The sequence below is a fragment of the Callorhinchus milii genome, unplaced genomic scaffold, assembly GCF_018977255.1.
Source record: "Callorhinchus milii isolate IMCB2004 unplaced genomic scaffold, IMCB_Cmil_1.0 Scaffold3, whole genome shotgun sequence".
NCBI classification, from domain to species: domain Eukaryota; kingdom Metazoa; phylum Chordata; class Chondrichthyes; order Chimaeriformes; family Callorhinchidae; genus Callorhinchus; species Callorhinchus milii.
Window position 1 is genome coordinate 91,458,725 of NW_024704744.1, and position 24,740 is coordinate 91,483,464.

The 24,740-nt window shown below is 42.6% G+C and overlaps 1 protein-coding gene across 2 annotated transcripts in view; it reads right to left on the reverse strand.

The window, feature by feature from the left end:
* cnksr3 (cnksr family member 3) overlaps window positions 1-24,740 on the reverse strand; it is a 67,996-nt gene that overhangs the window by 24,525 nt on the left and 18,731 nt on the right. For both annotated transcript variants that reach the window (XM_042333049.1, XM_042333047.1), the window contains exons 2-4: window positions 15,716-15,879; window positions 3,942-4,144; window positions 2,516-2,603 (exon numbers count right to left, since the gene is read on the reverse strand). In XM_042333049.1, coding sequence (XP_042188983.1) covers window positions 2,516-2,603; window positions 3,942-4,144; window positions 15,716-15,879 — 455 coding nt within the window. The remainder of the gene's footprint in view (window positions 1-2,515; window positions 2,604-3,941; window positions 4,145-15,715; window positions 15,880-24,740) is intronic.

Consider the following 24,740-nt stretch of genomic DNA (forward strand, 5'->3'; position numbering starts at 1 on the left):
CTTCCCTTCATCAAACAATTTCAAAGGAATTTCATGTACACTTTTCTTAAAAGGGGTTACATCTCATTATTTCTGATGAATGAAGTTTGACCGATTATCACAGTTCAATTACCTTCAAACAAATCTTCATGCAAGACAAATTTATGAGTACCAAGGACATCACTTTAATTAAGGTCAACTAAGACATTTAGGGGCTGATGGTAGGGGCTGAATTCTTGTCATCCACTGGGTCCCATTGACTGAGTCCAAGTTGCCTTTTCCCTTGGATGCACTTGAACTAATTAAAATCAAAAGTCACCAGACGTCTTCTAGACGTCTCAAAGCGCTTCACAGAATATACTGTAAAGTGAATTGACTCTATATTTTATGGGCAAAACATGGCAGCCAATTGTGCACAGCAGTGTCCCACAAACATGTAGTGGATTGCATGACCAAATTCTTCTTAATTTTTTTGAAGGGATTATTATCCCCAAAAAAGCGATCTGCCAATCGACTAACAACCGGGTTCCTACCTACCGCTAGGTAAACAGAGATGTGTGGAGAAAGGAAACTTGCCCAACGTTTCCCCCTGCCCTGGAATCGAACCTAGGTCCTCTAGCTTGTGAGGCGAGTGCTCTAACCACTGTGCTACAGGACTCCACGGCGTAGCTATTTGGACAGTGGTAAGATGCCACAGGATCCACGTGTGTGATTCTTCACAGAAACCCCCTGATTACAAGTAGCTTGGTGAGTTGCCAAGCTCTTACTCTCTATTCTTGGGGCTCCTGACGTGAAAGACACTGCACAAATATAATTTTATATTGTATCCTGAGTTCCTATCATGCACGGAGCACTCAGATAAAGACAAAGCAGGGAATCAACAAGATAGGTATATGTGCCTCTTGAATGTGTTCTAAAACAAAAAGTGGGTAATATTTTTAATCAAGTATTCATAAAAGGATTAGTTAAATGTTGCACTGTACAAGCCTACTAATAAAAACGGAAAACAATTTAACGTTGAGTACAAGACTAAATTCTTCAACGAAATTGCATCACGTTCAACAAAAACAGCTTTAGTTCCATCAACCAAGCAAACCAAGCACATGCAAGCATAATTACTAGAATAATTGAAGGAACTGTTGCCACATTAGGAAATGCCTTCACTCTGGAGAAATGGTAATTTAATATGTAAAAGTGAGTGGAAAAATACCAAGACTCTTAAGTTGGCCACAGTAGGAATAGCTTGTGCAGTTTGGAGAAAAACGATTATACAAAAGGATAGTGGGGATATAGCAAAGATTTAGGAGGATAATACCAGTGATATTTGATATAACACCTTATCATGTCTTCGGGATGTCTCAAAGTGCTTAACGGAATATACTGCAAAGTAAATTGACTGTGGGTGAAACGCGGCAGCCAATTACGCACAGCAGTGTTCCCACAAACAGTCGTGATTGAGTGACCAAATTATAATTCTTTTTTCAAATTTATCTTTGTTTTGAAGGGATTATTAACCCCAGAAAAGTGATCCGCCAATCAATTAACAACCGGGTCCCAATTTACTGCTAGGCAAACAGAGGCATCTGGAGTAAGGAAACCTGCCTAAAGTTTTGTCCAGGTCCTCTCATTTGCGAGGCGAGATTCTTCCTAATGAAGTTACCTTGATTGTCTCCCTGACTGTCCAGCGCCTTGGGACGTCGCAACGTGAAAGGCGCTTTACAAATGTCATTTTGCATTGTATCTCTCGTTCTGAGCCTGTAATTTGGATTTTTTTTAAAGAAAGGATTTGAGATTTTATTTCAAGGCTCATTGAATCTCATGCTAGGTCATTACACACTGCACATGATTTCCTCTTTGGTTTGGAAATGCTCAATGCCATGATCAAAAGATTTGTTCACCTAACTGAGCTGCTTTCGTAAGAACAAAGGGCAAACCCTTTGAAGTAAATAGCAATGTTCTGGCAACAGATCAGTATTTAAGGGAGCTTTCAGAAACAAGCAGTTTATCATGTTTTAGCATTTCAGAGTACGATACACATTGAGTTTTGAAATACGGTATAAAATAGTGCTCAAAGGACTTAATGAATAAGAAACAACATACCCATTTATTGATGACTAGTGGAGTGAGGAGACTATACACCGTGGTGATGGGTTTCCATATCCATCACGTGCTTAAGAGTATCCAAACCAAGCTGAGATTTCCATGCATTTCCCACCTACACATGGAAATCCTAAAGATAATGAATGGAATGTGCACACTCTCTCTCTCCCTGGAGGGATGCATCCTGTTTACTTAATTCTGGAAAGTATTAGGCATAGGCTGGCAAGAGCCAAGGCTTGGGGACCCTAGAGTGTGCGTTGGGATAACTGCTGGAGTCTAACCAGCTAAAACCACATAGCTTGTCATTGATACTATAATGACTTGCTGGACGAAAGCTGGCAATAGAATGAATCAAGAGCAGCAAACGCAGCTCCCAAGTAATGGAAGTGTGCTGTGTAGGTCAGGTCTCAAGTTGTTCAGTCATTAGTGCACAAACCTGTTGAACCGTTGTTGTCAAATCCAAGCACAGCTGAATGATCTTGTTTTTCATCCCCGAATAATCGCTGATTCCTGTAAACGGTGTCCTGGAATAAAAGGAAACAAATGGCCTTTAGAACGGTAATGAACCAAACACCCATCAAGTCCCCGTAGCCAATAAACTCTCAGCATTAGTCAATGTATTTAGGGCAGAACGATTCTCAGTGAGGCCTGAATATTTCAGAACCTTAGGAAATGATCAGATCCAGAGCAAAAAATGACCTGCAATTTGACTAAGAGGCTGTAGAATTGCACTTGTGGGTAATCAGAATATGACAATGTGCCAGGAGATCGTACTCTTCTATAATTGGAGCAGAGGCTGATTGTTGGGTGTGGTGTAGAGCGTGTTTTACAATACGAGTGGCCACTATAATGCTTCACCCAGCTTTAACAGGTAGTGTGATTCTAACTGGGTAGTTGCCAGACAGTGATAGCCTACGTGGGTTTTAGTTGATTAAACCCCAGCAGGAGCCTAAAAACGCATTCGAGGATCCCCATGCCTTGGGCAATCTGTGCCGAATAACTCAGTAATAATAACTATAATAATTAGCTAGGTAATAATAATAATCCTTGCATTTGATATAGCGCCTTATCAAAGCATGTACTGTAGAGTAATGACTGTATTTTGTGGGCAAAAAGTGTGCATTTTCCAGGGAGAGGCAATGCACACTCCATTCCAGGCACAGGGTCATTATTCAGGCGTAAGTGAAGGAAGATTACACACATGGAACTCTGGCTTTGGAAACGCTTAAGCATGATCTCAAATTTCCAGATGCGTCAGAAACCCTGATGATCCCAAAAAAACAAAAACATTTACAGTCGCCCAATCTAAGGTGACTCTTTTCTCTTGGCATACCATCTTCATATCAGGCGGTGGATGAAATATAGCTCCCAGGATCCTGCGATCTAGGACGAAACCTTAGGCAAGTTTCCTTATTCCACACACGTGCCTGTTTACCAAGCAGTGAGTAGGAACCCGCTTGTTAGTCAGTTGGCAGTTTGCCTTTCCAGGATAATAATCCCTTTAAAAAATAATAATAAATTGGTCATTTCATTCCACGACTGTTTGTGGGACACTGCTGTGCGCAATTGGCTGCCGCGTTTCGCCCACAAAATATTCAATCAATTCACTTTACAGTATACTCTGTGAAGCTCTTTGAAACTGCCTGAAAGGCTGGTGGAAACAGATTCCATAATAACTTTCAAAAGGGAATTGAATAGGGAATTGAAAAGGAAAAATTTGCAAGGATATGAGGAAAGAACTGGGGAGTGGTACCAATTGAGTAGCTCTTCCAAAGAGCCGGCACTGGCACAATGGGCCGAATGGCCTCCTTCTGTGCTGTAATATTCTATGATTCTATAATGACAGAGCACAGCACACGCACCTGTCCAACCAAGCTAGCAATGCCTTAGCAGCTGCAATAAGATCCACAACTGAGGTAAGGAAGTCATTGGGAGGCTTGCGAGAGGTTGTGCCAACATAACCAGCACATTTTCGTCTTGCGTCAATGAAACTCTGGAGGTTGTTGGCAGTTGCCCGCAACTTCAAGGCGATGTGTTTCATGCTTTCTGTTTCCAGTCCATAATTCTGTAACAAAAAAAAGTCAGAATAAGAAGAACGTTACTGTCTACCTTGAGGAAAATATTCTGAAATAACTCACTTCACCACAATATTTCAATTGCAATCCTCAGAACAAAAGTGATTTGCAAAAAATTTTCGGTGTAGTTTCTTTCCAGTTGAAAACTAAAAACAGGGCAGCTGGAAAGAAATAATCCTTGCATTTGATATAGCGCCTTATCACTTCAGGAGCGTGGCTGAAGGACCGATCGAAGAGGAGGGTCTTGAGACATGCCTTGAAAGAGACAAGGGAGGGGGTGATGTGCAGAGACTTTGGATGAAGTTCTGAAGGGTGCGAGCAAAGAAACTGAAGGCTTGACTGCCAATGGTGGGGCGAGCCGGTCGGGGAATGTGGAACAGGTCTGTTGTGCGGAAGGACCAGTCAGGTTGATATGACATACATCACAAAGCGCTTCAGAGGATTCATGTAGATTGGAGGGATGGAATATTATTTCTGGTGTGAAGGTATTATTAGCATAGTTGGACAGTGAATCATGAGAACACGACAGCCACTTTCTGCAGACCAAAGTCCCACAGACAAGGATGACGTAAATGATCAATCTTATGAGGGCTTATTGGCCAGGAAACCAGGAGAAACTCCATTCTCTTTTCCAATAGTGACATAGGATCTTTGCGTCCAACTGAATGGGCAGACTAGACCTTACTTTAATGCGTTGGCACGACCAAAAAAATTAAACGGAGCACCAGCACTGCATTAGACTGAGTTCAAAGTCCTGATATGGGGCTTGAACCCACAGCAAGCGTCAAGAGTCCTACCAACTGATCCAGGCTGATACTTTGGCAGTATATGGATTCAAACTATCTCCAGAGTGAAACTACTTTGTGGTAAACTTGTTTTATATTAAGGCCAATTTAGGGCACATCATGAATCATATTTACATTACAATTGGAAGCCAGATTCTAGCATGGTGCAAGACACTTGGAAAACAAACAACTAGTCCCCTTGAACAGAGAGCATCAGTCACTTTCAACCTTCACAAGCAGCTTTACATTGACACTTATTCAAACACACAAACGTTACTGTAATGTACACAAGATAACTATTTCCACTGGTCAGTAAGTCGACCTCAAGCCCACAAATCAAGATATTACATTTAAGATGTTACATTTCCAAAAATCTACTGCAGAGTTGTGAGAATGTGGAATTTCTGCACAACATAATTGAGACAGAATCCATAGATCCTTTTAATAATTAATGCATTTAATACAACGTCTTATCACGTCTTTGAGACGTCTCAAAGCGCTTCATAGAGTATACTGGAAAGTGAATTGACTGTATTTTGTGGGCGAAACGTGGCAGCAATTGCGCACAGCAGTGTCCCACAAATATTTGTGAATTGAAGGACCAAATTATTATTTTTTATTGATCTTATTTTTTTGAAGGGATTATTACCCTTGGAAATGTGATCTGTCAATCGACTAACAACTGGGTTCCTACTTACTGCTAGGTAAACAAGTGTGGAGAGTAAGGAAACTTGACCAACATTTTGCCCTGCCTGCGAATCAAATCCAGGTCCTCTTGCTTGCGAGGCAAGTGTTCTAACCACTAAGCTTCAGGACTCCACTTTTTGAAAGGGAATCAGACATATTCTTGAAGCAAAGGAATATTGAAGGATATGGGACCAAGCAGCAAAATGAATCCAGAATGAGGCATGGAGAAAAAAATAGTGTAAATGTAACAGTCAGTTTCAATGCTGGAATAATTTATGTAAATTGATCATTTTAAGGTTGAACACCTACCAGCAAAGCATTCACCCCCTTCAAGATTTAGTATGGAGCAAGAGGGAAAGAATAGCAATGAGCCAAGCACAAACTTAACAACAACAAATTACACTTACACAGCGCCTTTCACATGGGGAGGACATCCCAAGGCGCTGGACAGTCAGGAATTTGGACCTGAGCTGGGTGTTGGGATCAGGAGGAGTGGAGGGCAGGGAGGGTTGGGGTAGAAGGTGTCAGAAGGCACAGTTGAAGAGGAGGGTATTGAGATGTGCCTTGAAGGAGGCAGGGGGGGGGAGCGAGGTGAAGGGACTGTGGGTTGGAGTTCCAGAGGGTGGGGGCAGATGGGGTTGAGAGAGCTGGTGGTGGGTTTCATAATAACGGTAAGCGAAGAAGGGAAGATGAGGCCGACGAGGAGAACCTCAAAATAGGCATGGGCTACAAGTTGACGAATAGGAATTAGAGAAGAGAGAAAAAAAAAGGTCTGTGTCATAGAGAAAAAATCCTCTCAATGACTAAGCACCTGAAAACCACAACTATGACACTCCCACCTACAAAACTGTGATCACAGCAGAACGCCACCAATATTTCATCTAAGTTTCATTTGTGACCAATTTCACACCACATTTCAAACAAGACGGTGCACGTGGAATTTATCGCTCTCCCTGTAAAGGTGCTCGTTTACATTTCATTGGGAGAAATTCAATTGGAAAAGAAAATTCACAGTGCTTCCAGTCTGACTATCACCTTACCTGCACCAAAGATTAAATTTTTTTTTTGCAGAAATTCCCAGAAACGTGCATCTCTGACATAAGAAGTACAGCCCAATGATATTTAATAATAATCCTTGCATATATCATGTCTATGAGACCAATTAAAATCAAAAGTCACCAGCCCAAGCAACAGGATGTAATTATAATAATAATCCTTGCATTTGATATAGGACCTTGTTACATCTTCTAGACGTCTCAAAGCGCTTCATAGAATATACTGTAAAGTGAATTGACTATATATTGTGGGCGAAACACAGCAGCCAATGTCCCACAAACAGTCGTGGGCTGAGTGACCAAATTATTATTATTATTATTTTTAAAAATTACCATGCCCAGAAAAGCAATCCGACAATCAACTAACAACTGGGTTCCTGCATACTGCTAGGTAAACAGAGGCATGTGGAGTAAGGAAACTTGTGCAAATTTTCGCCCTGCCTGGGAATCAAACCCAGGTCCTCTCGCTTGCGAGGCGAGTGCTCTAACAACTGAGCTACAGGACACAATAACTGCATTGATAAAGCCATTCGTTGTCCAATGTGTATGTTAGTTATCATGAGTAGCAAGGATCTGACTCAGCACAGAGCAACAGTCTTTCACAATTGTAAAATAAAATGGAATACATTCCAATAGTTGCAACGTTTCCCACACCTCAGCACTTGTCTCAGTGCTTCACAGGGAATTACTAGCCAATTTAGTGGCTGTATGGGAACAACAAATTACGTTTATAAAGCACCTTTCACATCGGGAGGACATTTCCAGGCACTGGAATGTGAATGGTCTGTCCCGAGCTGGGGCTCCGTGATGGGAGTTCCAGGGTTTGTGGCAGAAAGGCTGAAGGTCCTTCTGCCAACAGTGGAGAGGGGTCTAGATGAATTCACCTTGAGGCCTGATTATGGGAATGTACTGGTGCAATTGATTGCCTCCCAGCACGACTTCTCCCATCAGGCTGTGGAGACCCTCATCCATGCTTTCATTATGTCCAGGCTTCACTATGCTAACTCTCTGTTTGCCAGATGTATCAAAATATGTTTAAAGAAAATGAGTAACAAGCTTGTAAGAAAATGTGAAAATAGGCTCCACTGGCTCCCCAAAATAGAATTCAAAATTCTTGTCCTCGCCTTCAAAGCCCTTCATGGTCTTGCTCCCTCCTACATCTGTGACCTGTCCGCTCACGCTGCTCCATGTCCCCCATCCGGCCCACCCCACTGTCAGCAGTTGGGCCTTTAGCCACTCTATCCCACAGTCCCTTTGCCTTGCCCTGTCCCTTGCCTCCTTCAAGGTCCACCTCAAGACCCTCCTCTTCAAACGCATCTTCGGTCATCCTCCCACCCCTCTCCCCTGATCGGCACCCCCCGCTTGGGTCCAAATCCCTGACTGTCCAGTGCCTTGGGACATCCTCCAGACGTGAAAGGCGCTGTGTAAATGTTATTTGTTGTTGGTGTTAAGCTGAAATTTAATATATCAGAGCAAGAGGTTCTATGCCGCTAACTCCAGAGAAGGCTTGGCCCTTGCCAAACATCGTTGCAACTGACTCTTGTACAAGAACTGAGCTTAGACTTGCTGATGTGTCAAATAGAAAAAGGAACACCTTGACAAGACTGAACAAAGCACAAATTCTTAAAAAGGTCAAGAGTTTGAATTCCGAGGCAGTTACATGCTTTACTGTCCATCTTTGTCGCATGTGGATTGTTAGTACATGCGCGACTTACCACAGGTATTGCAGAAACAAAGATGCCAGAAATAAAATAGGAATTGAGAAGAGATATTACATGAAGATTCTAACTTAACAGCACAGAGTTTTGCAATGGAATGTCAGAATCGAGCCAGACCTCTGTGACGGTCTCTAGTCCAGTTCCTGAGCCAGGAGGGTCCGCAGTATTCCAGGGCACTGCTGATGACAGCACAGCCCAGCCCGGCTCATTGGCCGGATTTGGAAGAGCAAACCACTCACTGAGGGCAGGGAATCCTCCCAATCAGCTCCTGTAACCCTGTAACCCAAGGTAGGGTGGTTCTAGCTGGATGAGCAGCGGAAAAACTTGCCAGACAGCAATATTAATGGCAAGCTATGCGGTTTCAGCTGGTTAGACTCCAGCAGTTACCCCAACGCACGTGTTGGTGGGATGCGTGAAAACATCAGCTTGGTTTGGATACTCTTAAACATGGTGGTAAGTTTCCACATGTCACCTGGTTGCTCAAAAAAAAGCATGAAATATTTACAGTGGAGAATATTCTTATCCAAGCGAGAAGTTTTGGTAGGATGGAAACCTGAAACCTAAACCAAATCCTGACCTGTGATACTCACAGCACTCAGCGAGAGAGTGAGTGAGAGTGAGGGCTAAAAAATATGGAGATGGGAGAGGAGACTCTTGATGTCAGCTAAGATCAGTCAGTAGTCCTCTTCCCTCTGGATTTGTATAGCTCCCCTCTCGACTCTCTTCCCCCTCCTCGCTCCCTCCCTTCCCTCCCCTCACCCTGACCATTTCCCCCCTCCTTGCTCCCTCCCGTCCCTCCCCTCACCCTGACCATTTCCCCCCTCCTCGCTCCCTGCCTTCCCTCCCCTCACCCTGACCATTTCCCCCCTGCTCGGGTCATGAACCAACTGTGCAGCGCCTTGGGACGTCCTCCTGACGTGAAAGGCGCTCTATAAATGGAATCTTGTTGTTGTTGTTGTGGGTTTAAAACCCACATTATCCTAATGAATATAATGCCTGCATTTGATATGGCACTTCTTCACATCTTCAAGACATCTCAGAATATTCTGTAAATTGTAGTGACCGGACATATTGTGGGCGAAAAGCGGCAGCCAATTGCACACAGTAGTTACACAAACAGTCGTGGATTGAGTGACCAAATTATTATTTTTGTGGAGGGACTTGCTTCAGTATATTCTGTGAAGCGGTTGGAGACATCTTGAAAACGTGATGAGGAATTATATCAAATGCAAGGATTATTATTATTACTAATGGTGGAAAGTTGTGGAGAGTGCGCAACAGACCATGATAGGAGATGGTACAGACTGGGAGAGTTTGCATAGATGGGGTGAAGTGAGATAACCGAGCAATTTTGAGACAAGAATAAGGAGTGTAAATGAGTTCCTCTGAAGTATGGAGAAACAAGTAAGCCCCTGAATATGAGAAAGGATTATTGGACGTTGACTACTTATTGAAAAGATACATGGGAGATATACAAGGAAAGCAAGGTTGCCCATAAATCCCTAGTTTAACATATAAACAGGAGGAGGTCATTCTGCCCATCAATCCTACTGCACCATTTTCTGATGAAAGGTCATTGATCTGAAACATTAACTTCTTTCCTCTCTCCATAGATGCTGCCTGACCTACTGCGTGCTCCCAGCCACTTCTGCTTTTACTGCACTATTTTATTAGTTCAGTTCCATGTCCCATTCAGCCAGCTTTCTCCAGATCCCTTGAGAGCTTACTTCTAAAGTACCCTCTCTCCCACCCTCAGAACAAGTGGACAGACTTGCGTTCAATACAGATAGCAGTGGCCTCTTTAATGGACTTTTCATCCAGTTCTTCTGAAACATACGTGCTGAGAAAGGTCTGAATGGAACTGTAAATGGAAGTTTAAGTTCACCTCAAATATTTGTGCATTAAACCCACATTTTTTTAAACGACTTTAAATAGCAGTCAGCAGTACATTGAGCCCATCAATCACACAGCGGGAGGTTTCAATGCGTTTTCCAAATCCTGAAATGCAAATAAAAGCCAGGGATAGAATCCAAACCGCTTTATATAGCGGCTGCTACAGAAGGGTATTTTTAGAATGACTGAAATATTTAGTTCAAAGTTGCAGGAATATTTTTTCTTGCTTCAAGACTGCAAACTGCTGTCCATCAGCAGGAAACGCCTATAACATCAAACAGTCAGGAGGCAGGGGAGGCACCACATGTGTTTTAATGCATCAATTACACACAAGTATTTCTACTCAACACTACAGCACAATGGAGTTCAAAAAACCAGTGCTTCAGATTTAAATACCGCAATCCAATCTCCTGCTACGAACCGACCTCCTAAGCAACATACTGTAAATCCATCTGGAAAGCTTCACTGCAGGCAGCTACGTAGACCAGGCCTCAACTTTTAAGAGGTTGGATAATATTTAAGGAATATAGAAGGGTACAAAGAAAGGAGCAGGAATTGGAATTAAACACTGATTGTCCAGCGCCTTGGGATGTCCTCCTGCCATGAGAGGCACTTCACAAATATAATTTTGTTGTTGTTATTGTAGTAAACACTCCATATTCTACCCCATGTGAAGGGTGCTGTCTCACTTAAGTTGCCGCTGTAGCTGTAGAGTATTTAGCTCAAGAATATGATGGCTGTATCACCCTTGTGCTTCGGTGTAATTTCTGCGATTCTCAATGTCAGCCTATAATCATCATTAGCCCTCTTAAGACAACATGCCTGCAATAGGTAAGTCGGGAGCAAGAACTCAAATTGTTAAAACACCATGATTTTTGTTCCCTTGAACTAACGCTGATTGAGGCTTTTTCCTAACAAACACATTCCCCATCCTGGCCAATAAGTAATAACAACTTGCATTTATATAGCACCCCTCACACAGGGTAGTGTCCTGAAGCGCTTGACAGTGGTGGAACACAACGCCGAGACAGGGGTAGATGGGGGGTAACCGTAGGCACGGTTGAAGAGGAAGGTCTTTATGTGCGACCTGATGATTGGGAAGGGAGGGGCAAGGCGGAGGAAGAGTATTCCAGAGTTTTGGGGTGTAGTGGCTAAAATCAGGTGGGAGAGGGAGGGAGGTGCCAGGGCATGAAGTATTTGAAAGCGAGTGTGAGGATCTTTAAATCAATCGATTCAGCGATAAGGCGCCAGAGGAGCCTGGCTAGGACTGGTGTGAGGGGGGTACGGAGTTTAGTACAGGCGAGTATGCTGGTGGCAGAGTGTGGGATCAGTTGGATTTTGTGGATGGTAGAGCTGGGGAGACAGGCGAGGAGGGCATTTCAATAATTGAGGCTGGAGACGACAACCAGGGACGGGTGTTTTGGCTGCATCTGGGATAAACTGAAGATAAGCATGATTACACTTGCATATGATCCAGCACTTCTTCACGTTACAACTTCTCAAAGTGCACCACAGATAATAATCCTCGCATTTCATATAGTGCCTTTTACATTAGGAGGAAAAATGCTTCACAGGATTTCCTAGAAAGTGTGAAGTCTATTTTGTAGGGGAACACAGAAGCCAATTTGCAAATGGCAATTGCCATGAGGTAAATGATTAATTTTAATTGCTGGACTATGGGTTCAAATTCCCACATGGGACTTCAACCTGAAATCTTCTGATGCAGAGGTGAGCTAATACAATAATTCACGCAATGCAATGTTTTGCCAGGTGGTTTGAAGGATTTCTGTATTCATAAGTTACCTTCAGGGATAAAAGCATGGCAAGGCTATTGCTAATTGGAGAGCGTTTTAAAGCAATTTTATTCTGCTGAACACTTACAGTTTCTAATAGAACCAATAACACCATAACGCAAACAGTTATGCAAGAATTTTAGTGTAGAACTCAAGCGCTCTGAGACGGTACCCTGCATGGAGGGTACTATATAAGTGCAAGTTGTTGTTGAAGTGTAAGAGCATCATGGAAACTAACGATATAAATGCAAGTTGTTGTTTGTGTCAAAGTTACAACTGCACATACAATTATCCTCCAAATAGAAAGAAGATTTTGGCTATAATCATCAATGTTTCCAGCAGGGGAAGCAACATATAAAATATCCGTTACTCATCCAAACGAGAAAATCAAGTTAGAAAAAAAAACAGGAATGTGTCAGCCTGAAAAAGATCATTTCACCCCATCTGACAACAACAACTTGCATTACATAGCGCCCCTTACGAAGGGTAGCTTCTCAGAATGCTTGACATGGCGGAGCACAATGTCAAGCCTGGGAGAGGGGGAGGTGACCGTAGACATGGTCGAATAGGAAGGTCTTCAGGCCAGGAATCAAATCCGGCATCTCTCATTTGCAAGCTTAGAAACAGCAGCTTCACCTATCTTATTCAAACCGCAGAGAAACCTGTTAAGCCAACTTTGAGCATCTTACACTGCAAATTGAAGGTCATGTCAACTGACATGGTTAAGCCATTAAACACAAGAGTCAAAAACTCCTGCTTCATGGTTCATTAAAACCATGCAATGCGGTCACGAACTTAACATTGTGTTATGGTCTCGTGTTGTTGGATCATTGGCAGGCAAAATTAGAACAAGATTCCTCACAGCCATAAAGCTGGGGCTGAAAGTTTATCCAGTGCTATACAAATAGTGCATTCCACTTCGGTTAGACTGTAACTTGGTAAGTTCAAGACGACACGATGGGCCAAACAGTCTTCTGTATTGTACATTTTTATGGTTCTACAAATAATAATAATCCTTGCATTTGATAAGCCACCCTATCATGTCTTTGAGATGCTTCAAAGCGGTTCACAGATTATACTGTAAAGTGAATTGACTGTATACTTTGTGGGCGAAAAGCAGCAGCCAATTGCACACAGTAGTGTCCCACAAACAGTCGTGGATTGAAGTGTCCAAATTCCTATTCTTATTTTTAATTTTTTTTGAAAGGATTATTAAGCAATCCGCCAATTGACTAACAACCGGGTTCCTACTTACTGCTAGGTAAACAGAGCCATGTGGAATAAGGAAAGTTGCCCAGTGTTTCACTCTGCCCGGGAATCGAACCCGGGTCCTATTGTGTATGGCATATTCTAAATATCCTAAATATGCCACACACAAAAGGACGATCCATCGTATTCAATCACAACTTAAAAACAGCACAGGCCACTGGTTTTTGAGGTTTGCATTTTATTTGAAAAGAAATGTTCATTATATTCTCAGCAGCGTGCCTCTTCCAGCTGGCACCGCATGAAGGAGATCGAGGCCAGGAGGTTCATTAAGCAGTACTTTTCTTTCCATCCTTCCTCCAATATAATGAGCGCAGGGAGAAAAAAAGATGAATAAACATAACAGCTTTTACATTTACAGAACTAGTTCAAGATGTGGTTCTGTCATATAACCTAAGGTGATACAGCATTACTATTTGCACATAGCTGCACTTACAGATTGCACACAGACAGTTGAGGATTGATGACTATTGAGTATTAGAATCATAGAATATTACAGAACAGAAGGAGGCCACTCAGCCCATCGTACCTACACCAGCTCTTTGGAAGAGTTACCCAATCATTCCCACACCCCCTGCTCTTTCCCCATATCCTCTTCAAGTACTTATTCAATTCCGTTTTGAAAGTTGTTATAGAATCTGCTTCCATCTCCCTTTCAGGCAATGCATTCCAGACCTTAACAACTCTCTGTGTAGAAAAAATTCTTCTCATCTCCCCTATTGTTCTTTTGTCAATTATCTTGAATCTAGGTCCCCTGGTTACCAATCCACCCGCCAGTGGAAACAGTTTCTCCCTATCTACATTGCAAGTTTAACAACAAGATTACATTTGTTTAGCACCTCTCACGTCTGGAGGATGTCCCAAGGCGCTGGACAGTGAACAGCATTTCAGACCTGAGCTGGGGTCGGGGGGGGGGGGGGGGGGGGGGAAAGGAGGTTGACGGATGGCATGGTCGAAGAGGAGAGTTTTGAGGCGGACTTGAAGGAGGCTAAGGAGGGGGCAAGTTGGAGTGATTGGGGTATGGAATTGCAGAGGTTGAAGGCTCTCCCGCCAATGGTGGAGCGGGTGGGTCGGGGGACGTGGAGCAGGCCGGAGCCGCCTGATCGGAGGAAGGGGCGGGTTGGTAGGGGGTGAGGAGATCACAGAGGTAGGGTGGGGCGAGGCCATGGAGGGCTTTGTAGGTGAGGACCAGAATCTTGAACTGGATCCTCTGAAGGATAGGGAGCCAATGGAGTCGGATGAGAATGGGGTCATGGAGTTTGGTGCGTGAGAGGACACGGGCTGCAGAGTTCTGGATTATAGGAGTTAGGAAGGCTGACAAGCAGAGCGTTTGCATAGTTGAGCCTGGAGGTGAGGAAGGCATGAACAAGAGTTTCAGTGGCCTGAGGGGTGAGGTAGTGGCGGAGCCGGGCGATGTTACAGAGATGAGGGAAGGCAGAGCGGGTCATGGCTTGGATGTGGGGAAGAAAAGATAGTTGAGGGTCAAACAAGACACCAAGGTTCCTGACTGGCTGGTGAGCTGTAGTGTGCAACGTATTTCATGTATTTTACAGTACATAGCTACACAGAGACTGAAGTTTCCATTTAAACTACAGTAAAAACCCATCTTCAACAACCTCTGAGAGGACTGGGCCAAAGTGGTCTGTGTATGAGGGTGGCCTCTGAGTAAGGGTTCATTGGTAAGCAAGGGTGTTAAGAGGGTGGTTGCTTGAATAAGTTCAATTTAAAAAAAAGATTTAATGAAAAAAAATTTGCACTCCTACATCCTCATTGTGTAACACGATAAAAATTACACTATCCAAATCAGCATGAGCCACATAGCATTTGCAGGCTCCATTAAGTATTATCCATCCAGTAGCAAAACTGCTCTGCCCAATTACAACAAATATTGGCCCGATCAGAAATGCTTCAGATAGATATACGCTCAATAAAAAGCACCCAACTGTGGTGCCTTGACATAAGGTGCTGTATCAAAAGGCAAGGATAACTAATAATAATAATTATCATTAAGTGTTGCAAAACAGTAAATAGTCATCTTTATAAAGTAATCTATTGCGTGGAATGACAGTTTTGCCCACAAAATACAGTCACTGCACATTACAATACATTCTGTGAAGCACTTTTAAGATGTCTCAAAGATGTGATAAGGTGCTATATTAAGTGTGAGGATTATTATTATCATCATCATCATTATGCACTAGGAAGCATTGTGTGTGGAAACATTTCAGTTTAAGATTTGTCTGGTCTATATAACAAGTATTTTTGGGGTGCTGATTAATTTCACGGTGTTCACGTCCTGATGTCTGAAATTAAATGGGCCATTTTCAACATTTTTTTTTTTTTTTTTTTTTTAAATGAACTTACCAGAGCACAAAGCAGGTCTACAGCCTCCAAGATGAGCTCCTGGTGACCAATACGTGTCACTCCCAACTCTTCGAGATCCTGATGAGTAATCCGGAGAAGTTGGTCACCGTTGATCTTCTCTCGCTCAAAATTGCAAACATAGTACTGTAGGCAGTCGTCCAACCCTGGGCATGGAAAAGGATTCACTGTAAAAATGTTTAACTGAGGATTGATTTTCTGTCTTGGAGTGCGCATGTGTGCGCAAGAGCTAAAGAGCATTGGAATATCGGAATCAAGTCAATTCTCTGTTGTGGGCTTGGTAGTCCAGTTATTGAGCTAGGCGAGTCTGCAGCACTCGGAAACAGTGTTGATCACAGACCAGTTGACCAGGCTTGTTGGCAGAATTTGGAAGGACAGACCAGTTATTCTTCCCTCTCAGCTCCTGCTAACCTGCAATCCAAAGCCTTAAAGGGTGGTATTAGCTGAACATGCTGCACAAGGGGGTCTGCATTAAGAGTTGCTCTTATTTATATGTTTTTAAGAGGAATCATGCTGCACATAAGAAAGATAATGGAGTGGAGGGGTATAGGAAAAGGAGCAAGGAGGGCTGGAGGCTCATGTGGAATTCAAGGAGTCCTGTAGCTTAGTGGTTAGAGCACTCGCCTTGCAAGCGAGAGTACCTGGGTTTGATTCCCAGGCAGGGTGAAACCTGAGGCAAGTTTCCTTACTCCACAAGCCTCTGTTTACCTAGCAGTGAGTAGGAACCAGGTTGTTAGTCGATTGGTGGATCACTTTTCCAGGGGGTAATAATCCTTTCAAAAAATAAATGTGGTCACTCAATTTGTGTGACACTGCTATGCGCAATTGGCTCTGTCTTTTGCCCACAAAATACACAGTTAATGCACTTTGCAGAATATTCTGTGAAGTGCTTTGAGACGTCTCGAAGACGTGATAAGGCGCTTTATCGATGTTTGATCCACACAACTTGCTACTTTTATATCAGGTAATGCCTTGAGGTACTCTCGAAAGATTCCAAAAATATAATATGAATATAAACTTGTATGCTCCACCAAGACAGGATCAAACGCAATTAAAAGCTTTGACACACGTTCAAATGAAACCACTGAGCTTTCTTGTTCTTCCCACTCCACCCAGAACCTTGTTTCATTGAGCAATCTGTCCATGCAGTTTCAATGTCAACAAGTTAAACTGCCTCCTTTTGTTTGCCTCTATCCCACGGCATGAAGTATAAAAGGTTCTCACATCTGTCCTGTACAAATTAACGTACAAGTTAACCAGAAATAAAGGAGACACAGCTGTGCTACAGAAACACAATCCTTCTGCTGAGAGATCAAAACAACATGCTGGAAAATACATTTTTGTGGCCTCCAAAAGCAAACTAAACACATATAATTTGTATTGTGTTCATAAACAATGCTGCTGATATTGATGTACAAGGCAAAGTCATGGACCACAGAAGTATTGTCAAGCCTCATTGCTCTACAAAACACGCTACATGAAAACTGCAAACTGTTAATCGTTTTTTTTGGAAGAAGTACTAGTTGATTGGTGGATCACTTTTCTGGGGGTAATAATCCCTTAAAAAAACATTTGGTCACTCAATCCACGACTGTTTTTGGGACACTGCTGTGTGCAATTGGCTGCCGCATTTCGCTCATAAAATATAGTCAATTCACTTTACAGTGTATTCTGTGAAACGCTTTGAGATGCCACAAAGACATGATAAAAAAGACGTTGCAGGTTAGGTTCAGGCAAGGGGGCTCCCTTCACAATTTGAATATGCAATCATTGAAGAAATTAGGGTACGGTAAACCTGCTCTTCCAAGGTCCTCATTTGCCATTCTGCCAAAGCTCATTATACTTCATCTGAAAATAGCATTATCTCAGAGGAGGGAATCACCGAAAACTGCTGAAGTTTGCAAAATCTGATAATAATAATCCTTGCATTTGATATAGCAGGTCATCATGTCTTCCCATCGTCTCAAAGCGCTTCACAGATTATACTGTAAAGTGAGTCGACTGTATATTTTGTGGGTGAAACGCGGCAGCCAATTACACGCAGCAGTGTCCCACAAACAGTAGTAGTAATAATAATAGTAGTAGTGACCCAATCATGTTTTTTTGAAGGGATTATTACCCCCGGAAAAGCAATCCGCCAATCAATTAACAACCAGGTTCCTACTCACTGCTGGGTAAACAGAGGCACATGGAGTATGGAAACTTACCCAACGTTTCACGCTGCCTGGGAATCAAACCCAGGTCTTCTCACTTGCGAGGCGAGTGCTCTAACCACTGAGCTACAGGACTCCAGTACTCCAGTACATGCAATTTGTTATTATGCTGAAGATCCCATTTCCTACAGTATTGATTACGAGCTATGCAGGATATCCATTTACCATTTGTGCTGCAATATGCTTAAGTGCTTCATCGTTAGTGCAGGAATTAGCTATAAACCATATATAAGTTACAGAAATGTTATACGGTGCACAGCAAACAATAGCTTAAGCAACACAGAACAAGATGGAAAATGAATAGCAACTGACGTCTTTTTTGTAGAAAACAAAACGTGAGTACCTCATATTTGTTATGTATGCTTAAAAAAAATTGATCACTCAATCCACGACTTTTTGTGGGACACTGCTGTGCACAATTGGCTACCATGTTTCGCCCACAAAATATAGAGTCAATTCACTTTATAGTATATTCTGTGAAGCGCTTTGAGAGATCTCAAAGACGTGATAAGACGCTATATCAAATGCAAGGATTATTATATTATAAGTCTAACTCTGCATTCTGCACAGATGTGGAGACTCAATTCATCAGCATAGAAACAAGAGACTCTTAACAGATGACCTCAGACAGCACATTGATTGGCATTTCACTGACAAGATCACCACATGCACTGACTAGAACCATCCATTGGCTTGTGTAAGGAAAAGAGCAACAGCACAATTCCGTTACATCAATGCCATCCGGGTTATGACCACCCATCAAGATACAATAAAGAATTCACAAACACAGATCTGATTGAATGGTTTAGAAAGCAAACTTCTGAATAGGACGCAGTGCTATTGTATGACCGATTGCTCGTGGAAAACGTAGCAGCCCAGTGTGAGGGACACCACCAAATTCTCTCTCAATACTGCTGCTCAGATTAAGTTTCTCAGTGATAGAAAGCATAGGGGGAAGATTAGCTTCTTATATAGGGAAGAGGGACACATTTGCCAACTTGTGCTTTAAAAAACAGTGAAATCAGTCAAAGTGTGACAGAAGCACAGCCACTCCATACAATAATAATATATATCAAAGCATTTGATATAGCATCTAGTGATGCATACTTTGGCCCACAAAGTATACGGTCACTAAAATTCACAGTAGATTCTGTAAAGTGCTTTGAGACGTCTCAAACTATGTGAAAAGGTGCTATGTCAAATGCAAAGATACTCTCCGAATGAAGACAAAATAAGTTTAGTTTTGAGTACAATAGAGAAAGGCCTCCTCTCCCACCCCCAAATATGAAAGAAACGTTGCTGCCTTAGTCGCACAAGATGGAGCAGTAAGCCAGATTCACATTTGGAGGAAGGATGTCAAAATCAAGATGAAAATACGTTCAGTATTTATCTCGGAGATATGTGACGTGGCTGAAATTGCAGCCATCATAGTTTTACATAATTAAACCAAAAAACACAATGTATGCTCTTCAGAGAAAAACCCCTCCAAATGAGTCAGTGACGAAGAAAACCCAGTTAAGTGATTACTAAGAGATCCTGGTTGTAAGCCATTAGAAGCGTTCATCTGAACCTCAAAGTACACTGTAAGTAAACACATCTTCCCTGAAGGCTACTGGAACTACAGAGAGGCATTAATCAAATGATGACACCAATTAGGTAAAACGACACACCCAAGACACATCAATCTAAAAACAATACGCACATGAACATGTTAGATCAAGGACATATGAGCAATGATGGGAAAACAAAATATTGATGGTAAACAATCCCACATCTTGGTTTAGCTTTAATTTAAATCCCTCACAAAGACCACAAATGATCCAAACAACATTCTAAAATTCCCCATCTGCCTCAACACATCCTCAATATGTACTGTAAATATACTGTAAGGAATATACTGTAAAGTGAATTGACTGCACAGTTTGTGAGCGAGTTTATGTTTTTAGACCTAACCTGTGCTGAATTTCTTAATTATATCCAAGTTGGTAAGTACTGGCAGACAGTCGGCAAATACAGCAGATAGTGTTTGTATGAATCATGTCTGGGATATGGACAGAGTAGCATTTTACTGCTGGAAGGACCAGCGGCGTCCTGAAGCGTATTGGTTAGAGCACTCGCCTCGCAAGTGAGAGAACCTGGGTTCAATTCCTGGGCAGGGTGAAAAGTTGGGCAAGTTTCCTTATTCCACATGTCTCTGTTCACCTAGCAGCAAACAGAAACCGAGTTATTAGTCAATTGGCAGATCGCTTTTCTGGGGTAATAATCATTAAAAAAAAATGATATAGCACTTTTCACGACTTCTAGACGTCTCAAAGCGCATCACACAATAGATTGTAAATGTTGACTGTATATTTGTGGGCAAAATGCGGCAGCCAATTGCGCACAGCAGTGTCCACAAACAGTCACGGATTGAAATGACCAATTTATTATTGTTTTTTTGAGGGATTATTATCAGGCGTGTGGAGTAAGGAAACTTCCCCAAGGTTTCACCCTGCCGGGTTTGAACCCTGGTCTCTCGCTTGCAAAGCAAGTGCTCTAGCCACTGAGCTACAGGACTCCACTATAGTCTTCTTCACCGCTGTTACAATGATTATCACTTTCCCCCAATCACCCCCAAAAAAATCCAGACGTTTGAAAATCATCTCAGAAGCCAGATAAGTAGATATTATAATTGCAAAAGCATCTGGTACATCTTCTTAAAAAAAGTTTAAGATGTTACTCTAAACAGGTTTCAGATAAGTCACCGTTTTAGTACAAAAAATATTCAAAGGCAAATGCAGAGGAGATTCAAAGAGTAGTTCATGAACACCCAGTGAAAGGCTAAGGAGAGCAGTGTGGAGCTCAGACACAGCATGCAAAGCTTTAATCTCTAGTCTGTGCTCAATCCGATGATCTCCACCACTGTCGTCAATGTCCCCGATCCCAAGTTAAATGGAGACGCATAGAATCTTACAGCACAGAAGCAGGCCATTCGGCCCATTGTGCCTGTGCCGGCTCTTTGAAAGAGCTACCAACTAGTCCCACTCCCCCCCTCTTACCCCATATCCTTGCAAATTCTTCCTTTTTAAGTACCTATCCAATTCCCTTTTGAAAGCTACTATCGAATCTGCTTCCACTACCCTTGCAGGTAATGCATTCCAGACTGCAACAACTCTCTGGGTAAAAAGTCTCCTCGTCTCCCCTCTGTCTTTTTTTTGCCAAATATCTTAAATCTGTGCCCTCTGGATACCGACCAACCCGCCAGAGGAAACAGTTTCTCCCTATCTACTCTATCAAAACCCCTCATAATTTTGAACACCTCTATTAAATCTTCCCTCAACCTTCTCTGTTCTAAGGAGAACGATCCCAGCCTCTCTAGTCTCTCCATATAAGTGAAGACCCTTATCCCTGGTATCATTCTGGTAAATATTCTCTGCACCCTACAAGATCCTGACATCCTTACTAAAGTGACATCTGCTGGAAAAATATGTTAAAAAAAACATGCATGGAGGCAGTGGTGTAACTACAACAGTGTAAATGGTGCAGTCACACCAGTGCTCCCTCACCTCCTCTCTTGCCTCCTTCAAGACCCTCCTCTTTAATTGCACCTTCGGTCACCCTCACCCTTACCACCCCACCTCCTCCTGATCCCAACCGCCAGCTCGGGTGCAGAACCCTGACTATCCAACTAATTGGGACGTCTTCCTGACGTTGCTCACGAGGTTATGGTGGTCCAATCCATTCCCGGGCAGAAACAGATCTCCTGTCCCCCCAAAAAAAATATTTGAACCATTTTGGAAATACTTAACAGTATAACGGCTATAAGTGGGCTGTTACGTACTGGTATGGTGGGCAAAATGTTAGATTTGGCACCTATTCTTGCACCAGGTCTCCACTGTGTGGAGATAGGACAGGAAAGAGCTTGGCTGCAAATTGGATAAACATTCATAGAATCATAAAAAAAAGATACAGCACAGCAGGAGACCATTCGGCCCATCATGCCAGTGCTGACTCTTTGAAAGATCTGCCCAAATTAATCCCACTCCCATGCTCTCAACCCGTAGCCCTGCAAATTTGTCCACCCAAATAGTTCCCAAATGAAACTATTTCAGAATTTCGCCCACAAAATAGCCAATTCACTTTGCAGTATATTCCGTGAAATGTTTTGAGACATCTCAATGACGCAATAAGGCGCTATATCAAATGCAAGAATTATTACAATTACAAGCTCTGGTCATGTTCTGATTGGTTCCGTTGGTGGTACTCTGCAAATACTCTGACGAAATTATTCAAAGAGAAGAGAGTTTCTCATCCTCCTGCGATTATCTTCTGGATTGACTGGTAGTTCAGCTCAAGACTCTTTGTGGGAGCTTGTAATGTGCAAAATGGCTGTCGCATTTTATATGCAATATCCAACGCCCCAAATATCAAATACAACAGTCAGTGGAGTCCTGTAGCTTAGGGGTAGGAGGACTCGCCTCACAAACGAGAGACCTGGGGTTCAATTCCCGGGCAGGGCACAAGTTGCACAAGTTTCCTTAATCCACACACCTCTGTTTACCTAGCAATAAGTAGGAACCCAATTGTTAATCAATTGGCGGATCACTTTTCCGGGGGTAATAATCCCTTCACAAAAAATATTGGTCACTCAATCATTGACCGTTTGTGGGACACTGCTGTGCACAATTGCCTGCCGCGTTTCACCCACAAAATATTTAGTTAATTCATTTACAGTATGTTCTGTGAAGCGATTTGAGACATCTGGAAGACGTGATAAAGCTCTTTATCAAATGCAAGGATTAAAATTATTGAAAATAATGGATCCTGGCTGTGACCCTTCAGCTCTTGGCAAGTACTGTAGTACTTAGAAAATAAAGGAAACTACCAAAATATTGATTTAGGATAATGCCCAAATTGGCTGGTTTGCTATGTATACTATGCACCACTTACACGCCAGAATACAGTATGTAATATTCTTAGTGGATTGAAATACAATCCAACCATTAATGGAAAAGAAAAGCCATTGTTGCAGTGTTACCTTTACAAATCTGTAAACAGCAAAGGAACATTTCACCAGCATTATTATAACCACTATAATAATAATAATAATAATCCTTGCATTTGATATAGCGCTTTTCACGTCGGGAGGACGTCCCAAAGCGCTTCACAGAACACACTGTAAAGTGAATTGAGTGTATATTTGTGGGCGAACGCGGCAGCCAATTGCGCACAGCAATGTCCCACAAACAGTCGTAGATTGAAAATGACCAATTTATTATTGTTTTTGGTTTTGGAGGGATTATTGTTAGGCTGTGTGTGGAGTAAGGAAACTTGCCCAAGGTTTCGCCCTGACATGCCTGGAATTGAACTCAGGTCTCTCGCTTGCAAAGCAAGTGCTCTAACCACTGAGCTACAGGACTCCACTGGCCGGAGAATAGCTGCACATTAACAAGTTTCAATGCTTTCAGGTTAACAGGTGCACAGATGTCAAAACCAGAAAGAAGGGAACACAATGCAGCTGAAAACACTTAATAAACATTGGCTAAATTGTTCCTGAAATCATTAAAATTATCCTGAATGATAAAACAAAATAGAGACTCATAGTTAGAGAAAATGACATTTCCAGCAAAGTTGTTACTCAACACTACACCAGCTTGTGTAGCATTAAATATATGCATTATGTATATATATATATGCACACACAGTATTACATATTCTGTATCTTATTTATACACACACACACTTGAATGGATATTTCTAAAATAAGTAAGGGTCTTTGAGGGAATTTTCTCAATCTCTTGTATTCAGAGGTTTTTTTTGCGCAGCCGGGTGTCTAACACTTGCAAAAACCCATCACAGTGCTTAAGAGTCTCCAAACCAAGCTGAGAATTCCCTGCATCCCTCCTGCACATGGAAATCCCAGAGACAGATTGTTGGAATGGAATGTGCACTCTCTCCCTGGAGGGACACATCCTGTTTACCTAAGTCTGGAAAGTATTAGGCGCAGGTCGACAAGAGCCAAGACTTGGGGACCCCAGAGTGTGTGTTGGGGTAACTGCTGTAGTCTAACCAGCTAAAACCACATAGCTTGCCATTGATATTGCTGTCTGGCAAGCTTTCCCACTGCTTGTCCAGCGAGGACCATCCTACCCATAAGGGCTTGGCTTGCAGGGTTAACAGGAGCTGAGTGGGATGTCTCCCTGCCCCCAGTGGCTGGTCTGCCCTTCCAGGTCTTGCCGATGGGCCGGGCTGTGCTGTCATCAGCAGTGCCCTGGAATACTGCGGACCCTCCTGGCTCAGGAACCGGACTGGAGGCCGTCACAGAGGCCTGGCTCGATTCTGACATTCCATTGCCAAACATGTCACCTTAGAGCCAGTTCAGCTCCAAGGGGATCCAACTTACAAACTCCTGAGCTGGCACTTCCAGTGCTGTATGCAGGATCCAATGGCTTTAAATGATACTCTGCACAGCACTTTTACTGGAAGCTCAGTCACTCAAGAGCACGATCATCTTTAGGCCTCTGACTGAAGCACCTTTTTATAGTCTTCACAAGCAAAGGGGTCCTTTTCTCCCCAGCATTGCCACTGAACTTACCAAATCGTTCAGAGTGAAAAGTGTACCATCACACGCCAGTGAGAACATTCATTGTCCAACTTTGGCAACACTCTGTTCCAAAAATAACTCTTGTGTCTTAGTAAACTGTGCTGCGCTGTGCACCGCTGGAAGCTACAGAAATATTCAGTGCAGCTCCCATATATCCAATGGGTTAGAGTCCCACAGATGTATAATTAAGTGCAGTCCTTTATTAGATTTC